This window comes from Scyliorhinus canicula, chromosome 2, assembly GCF_902713615.1.
Source record: "Scyliorhinus canicula chromosome 2, sScyCan1.1, whole genome shotgun sequence".
NCBI classification, from domain to species: Eukaryota; Metazoa; Chordata; class Chondrichthyes; order Carcharhiniformes; family Scyliorhinidae; genus Scyliorhinus; species Scyliorhinus canicula.
Window position 1 is genome coordinate 266,280,497 of NC_052147.1, and position 15,738 is coordinate 266,296,234.

Below are 15,738 nucleotides of genomic sequence, written 5' to 3' on the forward strand. Positions count from 1 at the left end.
GGGGAAAAAGCTCATTTCACTGGACTTTAAAAAGCTATGGCTGCAACTCTACCAGTCAATCAGTCTTCCATTATTACCACAGAACCGGCCATTTTGTCTTCATGCAATTGTTACTTCAGAGCAGAGCAGAGCAGAGCAAGCGTCTACATGCAATGTTAGCAACAGGGCGTCATCGCTTTTGTCAAGATGCCTCACTCACTTCTTCCAAATACATCTGTTAGCAGAAAAATAATTTGCATCTAATAATGAGATATAACCCCCACGGAAGAGATAAAAAAAATTGATCAGGGATGTCATTAAATTTTTTTTTTTTTTTTTTAAATCATTGGGCCTGCCACTAATTCCTCTCCTGCGAATACTTGCATTAGTTAGCAGTAAAAGTTTAGGTTAATGCTACCTACTTAATAATAATATGGAGATGCTGGCATTGGACTGGGGTGGGCACAGTAAGAAGTCTTACAACACCAGGTTAAAGTCCAACAGGTTTGTTTCAAATCACTAGCTTTTGGAGCACTGCTCCTTCCTCAGGTGAATGAAGAGGTGGGTTCCAGAAACACATATATAGACAAAGTCAATGATGCAAGGCGATACTTTGAATGCTTTCAGAGTGCAGCTCCTTCCTCAGGTGAATGAAGAGGTAGGTTCCTCTTATATATATATATATATATACACACACACACACACACACACACACACACACACACACACACACACATATATATATATATATATATACACACACATACACACACTATATATATATTTCTGGAACCTATCTCTTCATTCACCTGAGGAAGGAGCAGTGCTCCGAAAACTAGTGATTTGAAACAAATCTGTTGGACAAAGCTGGTATTGTGAGACTTCTTACCATTGATAATAGATAGCTGCACGAGAGGGATTAGGGATTCGAAGTCATCATGAACTCTGAGGAATGAAGGTTCAACTGTGTATGAATGTCTCAACTCAAGATGGAATTATCGTCTTTTTAATTTTCCACAGCATGCATCAGTTATAGAAATATTAATGCATCCATTTGATTTACAATGGGTGCAGATCTTAGAAAGTGGAATATTTCTGGTTAAATTTTGTTTTGCGGAGTATCGGGGATAGGTATGAATATAAACTATGGACATTGCCACGTTAATGGTTCAGGACGGAAAGTCATGGTTGAGGCAGATGTGACATTGCCTGTGAAGAGAATGTACTTTATAGGGCAGAATGGCCGTTTCTCATTCTCAGCTATATTGTGCCCTAACTGCAATTGGGAGATGACTGCTTTTAACAGCTTCAGAGAGGAATCAATAGGGATTTATTGTTCCTAAAAAAAAACGCTTTTGCTGATTCGACAGCCTTGTCAATGACAGTGAAAAGGGGAGTGTTGGACCACATATCACACGAGTACAAGGATTACAGGTCAAGAGGTGCGCTATTATAAACAATATTCTGCCAGATTCCCGGGAATGGGACTATGAATCTGTCATCTGTGAAGCACAACTGCTCTGGAGTTTGAAGCATGGGCCGCAAGCTTGGATTGCTATTTTGTGGTTATGCGTGATAACCCTCGTTTGAGGCAGATGTCAGAGCTTTATCCTTCTGGAGCTTTGCCAGGCATGGGTTACCTCCTTCACACGATCAGTTGGGTCCGGTAGAATGCACCAAAGGCCGAGTTGCACATGGCGATTGGAAGGAATAGGCTTGATGGGACAAAGGGCCTTCCACCTGTAGCATACCATGGCTTTTAAAAAGTTTAATTCTCTTGCAGTCTAACCGTCAATCTGTCGGCCTGATTCCTCAACAAAGCGTTAAACCTGCATTTCCCTCCTTCCATCTAAAATCCAAATTATGAAGGATGGATTCCAAATTGTTCTCAAACTCACATTTGCTGGTAAAATTGAAATGTGGTCCAAGTTCCCAGAACAGCTCATGGCAAACAAATAATCCCAACCCCCAGTGTAACCGAATGAAACCAATGGCTGCAAAATTATGTCAAGTCACCCTCCCTCAGAGTCACACGAGGAGGCCATTGGGCCCATCACTTCTGTGCCACATCCCATATCCCAGTTATTTTCCCTCAGCCCAAAAACGAGTTCTCTTTAAGGACACAAAGAAGTACAAGTACTTCTCAAAAGTTTCTTCACTCTCCACTGATCTTGGTTAATGCTTGGTTTTATTTATTTATTTTTAAAAACGGCCTGAATTTTCACATGTTGAAGGGTTCCACAGCACAGCGGACACACGAGTACAAAAATCCCATCCCCATGTCCAGCTCCCACCGTTTACACAGGGAGAGGGGGGAATACGGGCGGGGGTGTAAATTTCACATCTGTGATTCACGGAGGTAACTGTACAGGCTAAAGTGCAGGCGCCCCAGTCAGACCTGGTTTTCACTAGTGAAATGTCCAAAACACACCTTGTGGACATTAGATCTGACAGAATGTCTGAACAAGTATTTGGAGGGGTAGGGTACCCTTTTGAAGAGGTACGGTGCCCTTTAGGATATGATCCCAGGACAACGAGAGGTAACATGCCCTTTGGGAATGTTACAAATAGAAATTTGTGGTCAACAGTGAGGTTGAGTGCCTTGGGGTACAGGAAGTTATTAGATGGGATGGTCAAATGGGCGGATAAGTGGCAGATGGAATTGAACCCAGAAAAGTGTGAGGTGAGACACTTTGAAAGGAGTAATTTGACAAGGAAGTATTCAATGAATGGCCTGGCACTGGGAAGTTCCGAAGAACAAAGGGATATTGGCCTGTTTGTCCATAGATCTCCAAAGGCAGAAGGGCAGATTAATAGGGTGGTGATAAAGGCATATGGGTCACTCGCTTTTTTCAGTCAGGGCATAATTACAAAAGCAGAGGGGTTATGTTGGAGTTATAATGAACTTTGATGAGGCCACAGCTGGAGTACTGTGTGCAATTCTGATCGCCACATTATAGGAAGGATGGGATTGCACAGGAGAGGTGCAGAGAGGAGTCACCAGGATGTTGCCCGGGACGGAACATTTAAGTTGCAAAGGGAGGTTGGATGGGCTTGGGTTATTTTATCTGGCGCAGAGAAGACTGAGGGGTGACCTGATCGAGGTGTACAAGACTATGAGGGGCATGGACAGGGTGGATAGGGAGCAGCTGTTCCCCATAGTTGAAGGGTCAGTTACGAGTGGACACAAGTGACGGGTGGGGGGTTTAAGGAGGGAATTGAGGGAAAACTTTTTTTACCCAGAGAGTGACGATGGTCTAGAAGCACTGTTTGGGAGGGTGGTAGAGGCGGGTTGTCTCACTTCCTTTAAAAAGTACCTGGATGAGCACTTGGCACGTCTTAACATTCAAGGCTCTGGGTCAAGTGCTGGCAAATGGATTGGATTGGATTTGTTTATTGTCACGTGTACCGAGGTACAGTGAAAAGTATTTTTCTGCAAGCAGCTCAACAGATCATCCAGTACATGGACTGCACAACCTTCTTAGCTGGATTCTCCATCTTGAGTTTCTGCTTGTAAGCCGGGAGAAGGAGCACAGTCTTATGGTCTGATTTCCCAAAATGCGGTCGGGGGATGGAACGGTAGGCGCCCTTGATTTTTGAGTAGCAGTGGTCAAGAGTGTTGTCACCCCTGGTGGGACAGGAGATGTGCTGGTGGAATTTTGGCAGTACATTCTTGAGGTTGGCCTTGTTGAAGTCTCCGGCCACGATGAACAAGGCCTCCGGGTGTTCTGTTTCGTAGTTGTTTATGACTGTGTACAGTTCATCCAGCGTCTTCCTCACTTCTGCCTGGGGTGGGATGTAGACTGCTGTGATAATGGCTGAAGTGAACTCACGTGGAAGATAGTATGGGCGGCTCTTTATGGTCAAGTATTCCAAATCTGGGGAGCAGTTGGTCGCCAGGGTCACCACATCCAAGCACCAGGAGGAGTTGATGAGGAGGCAAACCCCACCACCCTTCGCTTTGCCTGAAGATGCCGTGCGGTCCGCCCGGTGAATAGGTAAGCCTTCAGGTTGTATGGCACAGTCCGGTGAGGCGGGGGTGAGCCATGTCTCTGTGAAACAGAGCACACAGCAGTCTCTTACTTCCCTCTGAGAGGCAAGTCTGGCGTTAAGTTCATCCAGCTTGTTTTCAATCGCTTGGACGTTTGCCAGGAGTATGCTGGGGAGAGGGGTGTTGAAACCGCGTTGCTTCAGTCTAACCTGCAAATGGTAGCAGGTGGGCAGATCAGGGCCTTTCATGTGTCGATGCAGATTTGATGGGCCGATGGGCCTCTTATGCACAGCAGTATTCTGTGATTCTGTGTCATGAACGTGCCTAAAAAGTATATTGGAGCTGCCAAGAGAGCTTAGAAAGGGAGCTATCAAACAATAAGTCTCCTGCCCTTTAAATATTTGCAAATAAAATCTGTCTGCAGTGTTAGCGAAAAAAAGAGCGGTGTTTAAAATTTCACTCGTCGGTTGACACAAGCCTGATCATTGCCATTATAGGATTAGTGCCATGTGACTGATTTCACAACCTATTACCACAGTGGTGTGCCCATCAATTCACAGTTTGATGGGCAGATCCAAGTGTTTATAAAGAGTCTTGGGATAAGGAAAACAAAATGCTTGTTTAAGGGATTAAAGAAAGCTAAATTTGTGAGCTTTTATTAAATTGTGAATGCGGATGAGCAAAAAGGAGGCTTAATCATAGAATTTACAGTGCAGAAGGAGGCCATTCGGCCCATCGAGTCTGCACCGGCTCTTGGAAAGAGCCGCCTACCCAAGGTCAACACCTCCACCCTATCCCTATAACCCAGTAACCCCACCCAATACTAAGGGCAATTTTTGGACACTAAGGGCAATTTATCATGGCCAATCCACCTAACCTGCACATCTTTGGACTGTGGGAGGAAACCGGAGCACCCGGAGGAAACCCACGCACACACGGGGAGGATGTGCAGACTCCGCACAGACAGTGACCTAAGTAGGAATCGAACCAGGGACACTGGAGCTGTGAAGCAGTTGCGCTATCCACAATGCTACCATGCTGCCCGTTAATGGTAGTGGGTAGGGTGGCATGGGTTGTAACTTGGTTTACATAGGGGATATAAAGAGGTAAGGGAACTAGTGTGGATCAGGGGTTGGCATGGAAGGAGTGGGGTGCATGTGGGGGACAGGCCCCCACCAATGAGGGGGGGGGGGCAAGGGGAAGGTGCGCGCGAGCCCACTTTGGGGGGGGAGGGGAGGGGGGGGGGGTGTACATGCGTGCGACAGCTGGCCGGAGGGGGGTCCTGCATGCGAGAACCTGAAAGTGGAAAGGCATTGGGGGTGGGGGAGGGAAGCCAATTAGTGTGTGGATGAGTGCTGGGTGTCAGATTAATTCCTGGGATGAGAAGCCTCTCCCTGGAGAGAGGGAGGGAGTAGAATGGGCCGGTACGTTCAGTAGAACGAAAGGCGATTTCATTGGAACTAAATCTTCTCCAAGAAGCTGGCAGGAGAGATGCAGAGAGACTGATTCTCCTGGATGGAGTTTGGAACTTGGGGGAAAGTCTCAAACTAAGGGGTCAGCCATTTAGGATCGCGGTGAGGAGCGATTTCTTCATTCTGAGGCCCGTGGATCTTTGGAATGCATCAGCACAGAGCTGTGACTGTTCAGTTGTTCAGTATACCCACAACACAAGAGTCACAGGTTCTCCAGCTCTAAGGAAAAGAGGTACAGGAGAGGGGAGGTAAAAGTTCAGCCAGGTCGTGGTGGAGGTGGCACAAGAGATTGGAAGGCTGATCTTTGGTCCTATTCTTCTGCCCTCAGAAAGAAATCTCACACATGGTTTCACACACAGCCCGGAAGGTTAATCAGAAGATTTGCAAAAGAGTGAGTATTGTCTCCCGCTCGGCCTCCTCATAAGCAAATATTTAGGCATGCAGAAAATGATCCTTCAGAGAAGCAGCAGATGATTTGTTCAGTTATGGTCAGCCTACCCCAGATCACACGCCCAGCAATCAGGTCAAAAAGATAAACCATCACCCACCACCACTGAAGGGACAAGCGCATTCAACGATTCCACACTACGCCAAGCTCCGGAGTTCCACCACCTTGAGCATACAGAGTCCAGAAACTGAACAGGTCAGAGGCGAGACAAAAATTCAAAGAAGCCGGTTGATTCAATCGCTTTGATTGAGAGCTGCAGACAGCAGCAAACACACCACCGCGCACAACAGAAATGAAGGCCATTAGTACTTTAATTTTCAGCCTGGCAATGTAAATTGTGAGCAGGGCCCACCTTGGGACACTCATTTTTAAAAACCGGTACCATGTCCAGACCTGAATCAAGACAGAAAGGGACGGTGGAACCTGATTGTTACCAACTCAGACATTCAACAGTAACTCTGGTCAGGGGTTCATCTTACCTGGGTGAGAGCTCTTCCATTGACATGAACGGGGCTGCCACGCAGGCTAAGCTCGTAACACTGAGGTTCCGTACATTAATTGGTGCTTGATTTTGGTCACGTCTCTTGATCTTAGGATCAGGGCCCCTCTCCTCTTCACTCGCCAACTCCCCCCCCCCCCAAGCCTCTGTGAAATGCCACAAAGCTCTTCTTTCTTAGATACAAGAATGCAAATAAATGCATGGCTTTTGCAGTCCCCCATCGGAATAGTGCACAAGCGAAACCTCAAAGCTGGGCCTGCAGAGGAGTCCACAGTCCTGGTGCTAGAGCATAATATCCGATACAACCCGTATCTCTGCTTGGACAGGTCTGGTGTCTGGTAGGTGTTTCAATCTTCCACCGTGAAACAAAAAAACTTCACCTCACTGGGATATTTTCCATCCAATCATTACCACGCTTTTAACGGTGAAGACAGCTTTGGAACGGCAAGACATTTCCCATTAAAAAACATATCATTCATTTTGAAAAGCACAGCATTGCTGTAGCTGAGATTGGGGACTGTCCAGGTGGGCGGATGCCAAATTACTATGAATTGATTAAACATATGCAATTCCCATGGAAAACAGTTCCTTAAACACTTAAGCTTACTGCTTAAATGACATTAAACTTGCATGCCACAAATTCAAGATAACAGTGCCCCATTAATAACTTCTCAAGCCACTGAGTAAAGGCCTCAATTCAGCCTTGCTGTTGGTGTTTAGACTTTTACCCAACAATGGAAGGCGACATTCACAGATATGGAACATCATTTTTGACTTTTGAAATTTTTAACGTGCCACAGGAATTCTTTTTTAAAACAAGAATTTTTCAGCTCAAAATCCTTCACTAAGTAAATTGGCCCAACAGTTTCGCAATCGCTTGTGGATATTACTTTGGTTATTGAATGCCGAAGGTCATGATCCTTACCTCCTCTTCACGGATTGGTGGAGGCCTGGGCTTCTGGGAAGGTTCTCTATTTCAATTGGTACTGGGGCACTGGGTAATGATGCCACAACGGGAACAGCTGACCTTATCATCGCAATCTGAGAGAGAAATCAAAGCATTTGCGTGAAAAGATGTCGCAATTTTGGTAACCGTGTACCGTACAGGATCAAACACTTTGTTGAAAATATTTTTATTTTCCATATAAATACTCCCACCAACCAATCCTGTATTTCCCTCTTAACCCCCACACCCATTTGCTGACTACTACTAATTTGCAAATAAATAAATGGCTTCCACCTCGAACAGAACACCTCCTCCAACTTCTAATGGCGTACTTGATTTTTTTTCCCAGGTGCAAAAACCCTGCCAGGTCCCCTAACCATGCAGTCGCCTTTGGTGGTTTGATGCCCCCCACCCAAGCAGAACCCTCCCCCAGGCTATCCGAGACGTGAAGGCCAAGACACCAGCCCTCTTCCCCTCCTTCAGCTCTGGCTCATTCGATACCCCAAAGATTGCCAACCATGGGCTTGGCACCACCATCACCCTCAAAATCTCCGACATTGTTTTGGGTGGCACGGTAGCATAGTAGTTAGCACTGATGCTGCACAGCGCCAGGGACCCGGTTTCGATTCCCGGCTTGGGTCACTGTGTGTGGAGTCTGCACGTTCTCCCCGTGCCTACGCGGGTTTCCTCCGGGCGCTCTGGATTCCTCCCACAAGACGTGCTCGTTAGGTGAAGTAAACATTCTAAATTCTCCCTCAGTGTACCCGAACAGGTGCCAGAATGTGGCGACGAGGGGCTTTTCACAGTAACTTCCCATTCCTAGCTCATCCATTACCTTATCCCTCAGAGAGGGGGCAGCAACTGAGGAAACGTAGAGAGTTCTTTCTGAACAAAGTTCCAAACCTGTAGATATTTAAACCCATTCCCCCCCAGAAGTTGGAGCTTCTCCACCATTTCCTTCACTCCCGCAAACCTACTCTCCTTGAACAAATCCCTGAACCTCTCTGTTGCATCCCACTCCCTACCCTGAAATTAATCTCTGGTTCCTAATGATCTCCGCCATTAATGACTTCAAATGTGGCTTAAAGTGCCGTCTAAATTGGTTCCATATTCACAGAGAAGATGACCTCCCTGTGACAGACCAGAGGCCCTTGGGGCCCAGATCTTCTATACCCCAATATCAGGGCCATGTGAATCAAAGTCAGCAATCGCAGCTGAGCCCTCATTCCAGCAGAAAGCGTGAATGTCCCTACTGGCTTCAGGAGTCTTCTATCTTCTGTGTTGGCCAGTGAGGATGCATCTGCATTGAGACGTCCTCGTAGTTTCCTCCTTACCCTGATATCATCCAATGCTCTCAGTGGAGCCTCTGAGGCTTATGTGCTGCCGGTGCTTTGGTTGACCTGGAAGCATCAAAAAGCCCCCCCCGCCATACTTAATGGGAAAGTGAATGCAGAGACAGAGCCAGGTTAGAAGGCGGCCTCCTGGAATATTGTGCTGCCAATCTCACTGATACCAAGTGCCAGCTTTATAGTCCCAGTTGATCTCAAAGCCTATGAGGGGAAACCAGTCCTTACAGCTCACATTAGGAAAATAACAGTTCACACCATCTGATGTTACTGTCCTTGTTACGTGCTCAGATTTCCCAGGATGATAGCATTCCATCAAACACTTTAACAAAAACACAACAGCAACTTTGCATCATCAGTGAGCAACACAAAGGAATGACGAACAATAGTTTTTTTTCTTGATGATATATTGAGGGTCATTTTCAGTCGTGGTGCAAATCAGCCATGATTTATTGGAATTATTGAGCAAGCCCTAATGCCCCCTATTGGCCAGAACAAAAGACAGGATCCAATGTCAAAGCAGCGTCCACAGCCGTCACCTACCTTTGCCTACGAGTGGAGGCTGAGCTTTGAATGAAATACTAACTTTCAAGGGAAAAATTGGATTTGTGCACGGAAATGTCAGAATTGCAGGACTATGGGGAAAGAGCAGGAGGATAGGATTATTGGATAGTGTTTTCAAAGAGCTGACACAACCACGAAGGCCTGAACACACTTCCTCTGTGCTGGATAACTCAATGAATGCTACACGATTGTCACTGTTACAGAATACTGAAGCGGAGAGTCACACTTTTGGCAATTAAGCATAATCAGACACAAACCTGCGATGTTCCTTTTTAAGGTTTCTGCTATGCATCACATTGTAGACATTCAAGAAAGAATTTCAAATTCCCCGGGGTGCACAGCTGGCAGTGTTCCAGGGCCAACAAGATACCGCGCGCACAGAGCCAGACACCACGCGCACAGAGCCAGACACCACGCGCACAGAGCCAGCCACCACGCGCACAGAGCCAGCCACCACGCGCACAGAGCCAGACACCACGCAGAACAATAATGGATGCATACCTGGGAAGACGGTTTGTGACTTGCTGCGTTACTGTGGGAACTGGTTTTAAAAAAACACAAGTGAAAACAATTATTTTAATTTTTTTGTTTAAAACAGAACAACAAGCGGTGAAATCACATTTCAACCGTGACTTAAGCTTTTTAGTTTAAAAAGTGCTAAACTGGGTGTTTTTTGTGTAGTGATTCCAATTGTTTAACACGAAAACACTGAGCAAATTTGCAGTGGAAACCACGGCTAATACAACAATTAAACTGAATCCCATATCCGGAAATCTAGGTTTGAAGCGACTATAAGCAACTATATGGTTGTAATTTGGGAGAGGGCAGTGTGCAGCGGGACCTGGGTGTCCTTGTGCATTATTCGCTGAAGGTAAGCATGCAGGTGCAGCAGGCGGTAAAGAAGGCTAATGGTATGTTGGCCTTCATTGCGAGAGGTTGAGTATAGAAGCAGGGATGTGTTGCTGCAATTGTACGGGGCCTTGGTGAGGCCACACCTGGAGTATTGTGTACAGTTTTGGTTTTCTGAGGAAGGATGTTCTTGCACTCGAGGGAGTGCAGCGAAGGTTTACCAGACTGATCCCAGGGAAGGCGGGACTGTCATAGGAGGAGAGATTGACTCGGTTGGGATTGTTCTCGCTGGAGTTTTCAAGAATGAGGGGGGATATCATAGAGACTTATAAAATTCTCACAGGACAAGACAGGGTAGATGCAGGGAGGATGTTCCCAATGATGGGTGTGCCAAGAACCAGGGGTCACAGCCTGAGGATTCAGGGTTAACCATTTCAGACAGACATGAGGAGACATTTCTTCACCCAAAGAGTGGTGAGCCTGTGGAATTCATTACCACAGGAAGTAGGTGATGCTAAAACTTTGAATATATTCAAGAGGCAGCTAGAAATAGCACTTGGGGAGAATGGGATCAAAGGCTATGGGGAGAAAGAAGGATTAGGCTGTTGAGTTGGGTGATCAGCCATGATCATGATGAATGGCGGAGCAGGCTCGAAGGGCCAAAAGGCCTCCTCCTGCTCCTATCTTCTATGTATCTATGTATAATGGATTAATTTTACAAAGGCAGTCTTCACAGACACAAGGGCAGTTTAGAATGACTATACCACACAGGCAGGCATGGCCCGTGCCTTGGGATGGAACTCAGAAAAATTCCATTTGGGGGGTCCCTATATTTCACTGGACAACAGCTAAGCTTTTCCTCCCTGGATCCATTCGGGACCCTGACTGGCTCAGAGCCCCCTGCCATTGTACTGGTTTGCGGTGAATTACAAAGGATTTGTTTACAAAGGATCTGCAGCAGCAGCATGCCAACAGTTAGTTCTGGAACGCCTCTGCAAAGAGAACTCCGCCCCCTGGGGCGATTCCCCACTCGGGAGTCCTGATTGGTCACCAAGGCCAGGTCATAGAGTCACAGATGTTTATAGCATGGAAACAGGCCCTTCGGCCCAGCTGGTCCACGCCACCCAGTTTCTATCACTAAGCTAGTCCCACTTGCCCACATTTGGCCCATATCCCTCTGTACCCACCCTGCCCATGTAACTATCTAACTGTTTTTTAAAGGAAAAAATTGTACCCGCCTCTACCACTGCCTCTGGCAGCTCGTTCCAGATGCTCACCACCCTCTGTGCGAATAAATTTCCCCTCTGGTCTCTTTTGTATCTCTCTCTCTCTCACCTTAAACCTATACCCTCTAGTTCTAGACTCTCCTACCTTTGGGAAAAGATGTTGACTATCTACCTTATCTATGTCCCTCATTATTTTATAGACCTCTATAAGTTCACCCCTAAGCCTCCTACGCTCCAGGGAAAAAAATCCCAGCTGATTCAGCCTCTCCTTATAACTCAGACCATCTAGTCCTGGTAGCATCCTCGTAAATCTCTTCTGCATTCTTTCTAGTTTAACAATGTCCTTCCTATAATAGAGGAGCACAGTAGCACAGTGGTTAGTATAGTTGCTTCACAGCTCCAGGGTCCCAGGTTCGATTCCCGGCTTGGGTCACTGTCTGTGTGGGTGCTCCGGCTTCCTCCCACACAGGTTAGGTGAATTGGCCATGTTAAATTGCCCTTGGTGTCCAAAAAGGTTAAGTGGGGTTACGGGGATAGGGTGGAGGTATGAGATTAGCTAGGGTGCTCTTTCCAAGGGCCTGTGCAGACGGGATGGGCCGAATGGCCTCCTTCTGCATTGTAAATGCTATGATCTAGGGGTTGGTTTAGCACAGTGGGCTAAACAGCTGGCTTGTAATGCAGAACAAGGCCAGCAGCGCGGGTTCAATTCCCGTACCAGCCTCCCAAAACAAGCGCCGGAATGTGGTGAGTAGGGGCTTTATTATTATCTATGATCTATGAATTGGGTGACCAGACAGTACACAGAGCACAGTACTCCATGTGTGGTCTTACCAATGTCTTGTACAATTTCAACAAGATGTCCCAACTTCTGTATTCAATATTCTGACCAATAAAACCTAGCATGCTGAATGCCTTCTTTACCAGCCTGTCCACCTGCGACTCCAACTTTGAGGAGCTAAGAACCTGTACCCCTAGATCTCTTTGTTCTGTAACTCTCCCCAACTCCCTACCCTGAACTGAGTAGGTCCTGCCAAGATTTGATCCACCAAAATGCATCACCTCACATTTATCCCAATTAAACTCAGTCTGCCATTCATCGGCCCACTGGCCCAATTGGTCAAGATCCTGTTGCAATCTTATATAACCTTCTTCATATTCATACTCTGCTGTGCTGCCCTTAAAAGGGAAAATCACCACACAGTCCTACTGTGCCTACATATAGAACCCAAGGTAAATCTTTGCAAGTCATGCTGCCAGCAAAATGTCCGTGGACCCAAACATCATGAAGAAAGGATCAGTCTTTGGAATATCCATATCCTCCTCTCTTGACAAGCAGCCTCATCGGCATTAACTATTCAGTTTCACACGTGATTATTTGCAACGGTCAGGCATTACTTGAGGAATGGCAGCCCAACAGATGCCATAGAAAGGGTATGATGGGGAGATGTCCATGTGTCGATGAGCATTGATAAATAGACTCCAACTAAAGCACATAGCCACAGAGTGACTTGCCAGAAGGAGACTGTGTGGGGGTGGGAAATCACCCCACAATGACTTCATTCCAAGCACAAGGCTGTAGGGGCAGCGCAGTAGCACAGTGGTTAGCACTGTTGCTTCACAGTGTCAGGGTCCCATGTTCGATTCCTGGCTTGGGTCACTATCTGTGCGGAGTCTGCACATTCTCCCAGTGTCTGCGTGAGTTTCCTCCGGGTGCTCCGGTTTCTTCCCACAAGTCCTGAAAGACGTGCTTGTTGGGTAATTTGGCCATTCTGAATTCTCCCTCCGTGTACCCGAACAGGCGCCAGAATGTGGCGATTAGTGGCTTTTCACAGTAACTTCATTGCAGCGTTAATGTAAGCCTACTTGTGACAATCAAGATGATTTTTTAAAAAAGGAGGCGCCATTCATTAGGGTTTAGCTCCTCAGAGTCTCTCAGCTTGCGGTGGTTCACATTTCTATCAAGCTGTGTTCAGTAACTAGGATGGGAGAGGGTGACGCAAGTGGTGAGCACAGTTGCCTCACGGTGCCGAGGTCCCAGGTTCAATCCCGACTGTCACTGCCCGTGTGGAGATTGCACATTCTCGCCGTGTTTGCGTGGGTTTCGCCCCCACAATCCAAAAGATGTGCAGGATAGGTGGATTGGCCGTGCTAAATTGCCCCTTAATTGGAAAAAATTAATTGGATTCTCTTAAATTTTTAAAACAAAGAAAAAAAAACTAGGAAGGGAGGCTATTGAACAGTGTGACTTCTATAACAACAGGCCAAGTGCATGGAACAGGAGGAACAACCACAGCATTACTAATAAATGATAACAAATTGCATTCAGCAAAAAGACAGGTTTCTACTCCTCCACATGAAGCTGGAAAAAAAGTTACATTTTAAAAGGGAGTGAACTGTCTCCATAAACGGGTTGTGCAAGAAGCATCGTAGGAAGTCCAGTCAAACACAGTGACTATTCACTGGCACCACAGCGTCATAATGGCGTGACACTGGGTAGTTTCAAGAAACAAAGGGATCTTGGCACGTTTGTCCCTAGATCTCTGAAGGCGAGAGGGTGGGTTAATAGGGTGGGTGAAAAGGGCATATGGGACACTTGCCTTTATCAATCGAGGCACAGATTCCAGAAGCAGGGAGGTCATGTTGGAGAACATTGGCGAGGCCACAGCTGCAGTTCCACGTGGGTTGTTTTCGTTGGAGCAGAGAAGACTGAGAGACGACCTGATCGAGGTGGACAGGATTATGAGGAGCATGGACAGGGTGGTAGGGTGTAGCTGTTCCCCTTAATTGAAGGGTCAGTTACGAGGGGTCACAAGTTCAAGGTGAGAGGCAGGAGGTTCTGGCGGGTGGGGGTGGAGAGAGTGAGGAAAACCTTTTCCCAGAGGGTGGTGATGGTCTGGAACTCACTGCCTGGGAGGGTGGTAGAGGTGGGTTGCCTCACATCCTTTAAAAAGTACCTGGATGAGCACTTGGCACATCATAACATTCGAGGACATGGGCCAATGGGATTAGGTAGGTAGGTCACAGTGTCTTTCATGTGTCAGTGCAGACTTGATGGGCCGAAGAGCCTCGTCTGCACTGTATTTTCTGTAATTACCTTTACCCTCCTTCTTAATCATGTACATTACAGGATCAGGATCTGTACATGATTAAGAAGGAGGGTAAAGGTAATCACAGAAAAGTTCACATTGCTAGTGACCACCATTAGGGAAGGAGAGTAGACCCGATTGAGAATATAATAAAAATGAAAAGGTGGCCCTTTTAAGTCACAATCAGTTTAATAAGAAATACAAGGAGTGAAAAACAGCCAGGCTATTTGACATGACATGCACAACAATTTAAAACGACATAAACTCACAGGCAGTCAAGTGAAGCTCTTCCCTTCAAACAATCCAAATATTTTACGCTTCAAATATGCCACAGAATCAATCCGAATGCTCAACAAGGTTATTTACTGAGTAACAGTCATGTGCATCAGGAATGTGACAGACCTGATTTCAGTCTGTACATATCAACTCCTTCACCAAGACCAGCGACTCCCACCTTTGTAGTATTGCCTGGCTACACCGCCTCAATTCTGCTGAAACCCTCACCCATGACCTCAATAGCTCTAGGCTTGAATATCCCTGGCTGGTCTTCTATCCTGCCCCTAGCTTTCCTTATGCTAATTCACACTGCATACTGTTCACCCTGGCACACATGGACCCCTTTTAATATTTTCAGCCTGTTTTTCAAATCCCCTCCATATCCTCATACCTCCCTCCCCATCTATGTAATCCCCTCCAGCCCCAAAAACCCTCCAAGGCCTCGGAGCTTTTTCGATTTAAATCTCCTGTAAAACCCACACGTTTTCTTAAATCACTCCACCATTGGCTATGTCTCGAGTGGTCAAGGCCTTCCCTAAGCCATTCCATCTCGCTTTCCTCTTAAAACATTCTTTAAATCCTCTCTCCTTGACCAAGCTTCGATTCATCTGTCCAATGTCTCCTTACGTGGCTGTGTAGCATATTTTGATGGAGAGGTTTTCTATGAAGCTTCTTGGGGCATTTTGCTACGTTAAAGATACTACATCAATGCCAGTTGTTGTTGGGTTAGCAGATTTAATTTGGGGCGCTGTAACTGGCTTTTGCACAGCAGGTTTACAATGAGAACAACGGCAGAAGTCTCAACCTGTGCTGCATGTGCACACGTCAGGCAAGAACAGAACCAGACTTGTATAGTCTCTCCGCTGAATTCAGCGGCCGACTAACATTTACCCATATACAGGCTCGCACATATATGGTGAACATCAACGGTCATAGAAACAGAAGCCAGGAGCAGGCTATTCGGCCCTTCGGACCTGCTTCACCATTCAATATGATCATGGTTGATCCTCCATCTCAATGCCATATTCCCGCTTTCTCCCCGTGCCCCTGGATGCC

The 15,738-nt window shown here is 46.5% G+C and overlaps 1 protein-coding gene across 1 annotated transcript in view; it reads right to left on the minus strand.

The window, feature by feature from the left end:
* epb41l5 (erythrocyte membrane protein band 4.1 like 5) overlaps window positions 1–15,738 on the minus strand; it is a 104,033-nt gene that overhangs the window by 49,631 nt on the left and 38,664 nt on the right. The window contains exons 13-14 of the mRNA XM_038790307.1: window positions 9,747–9,786; window positions 7,315–7,430 (exon numbers count right to left, since the gene is read on the minus strand). Of these exons, the coding sequence (XP_038646235.1) occupies window positions 7,315–7,430; window positions 9,747–9,786 (156 nt within the window). The remainder of the gene's footprint in view (window positions 1–7,314; window positions 7,431–9,746; window positions 9,787–15,738) is intronic.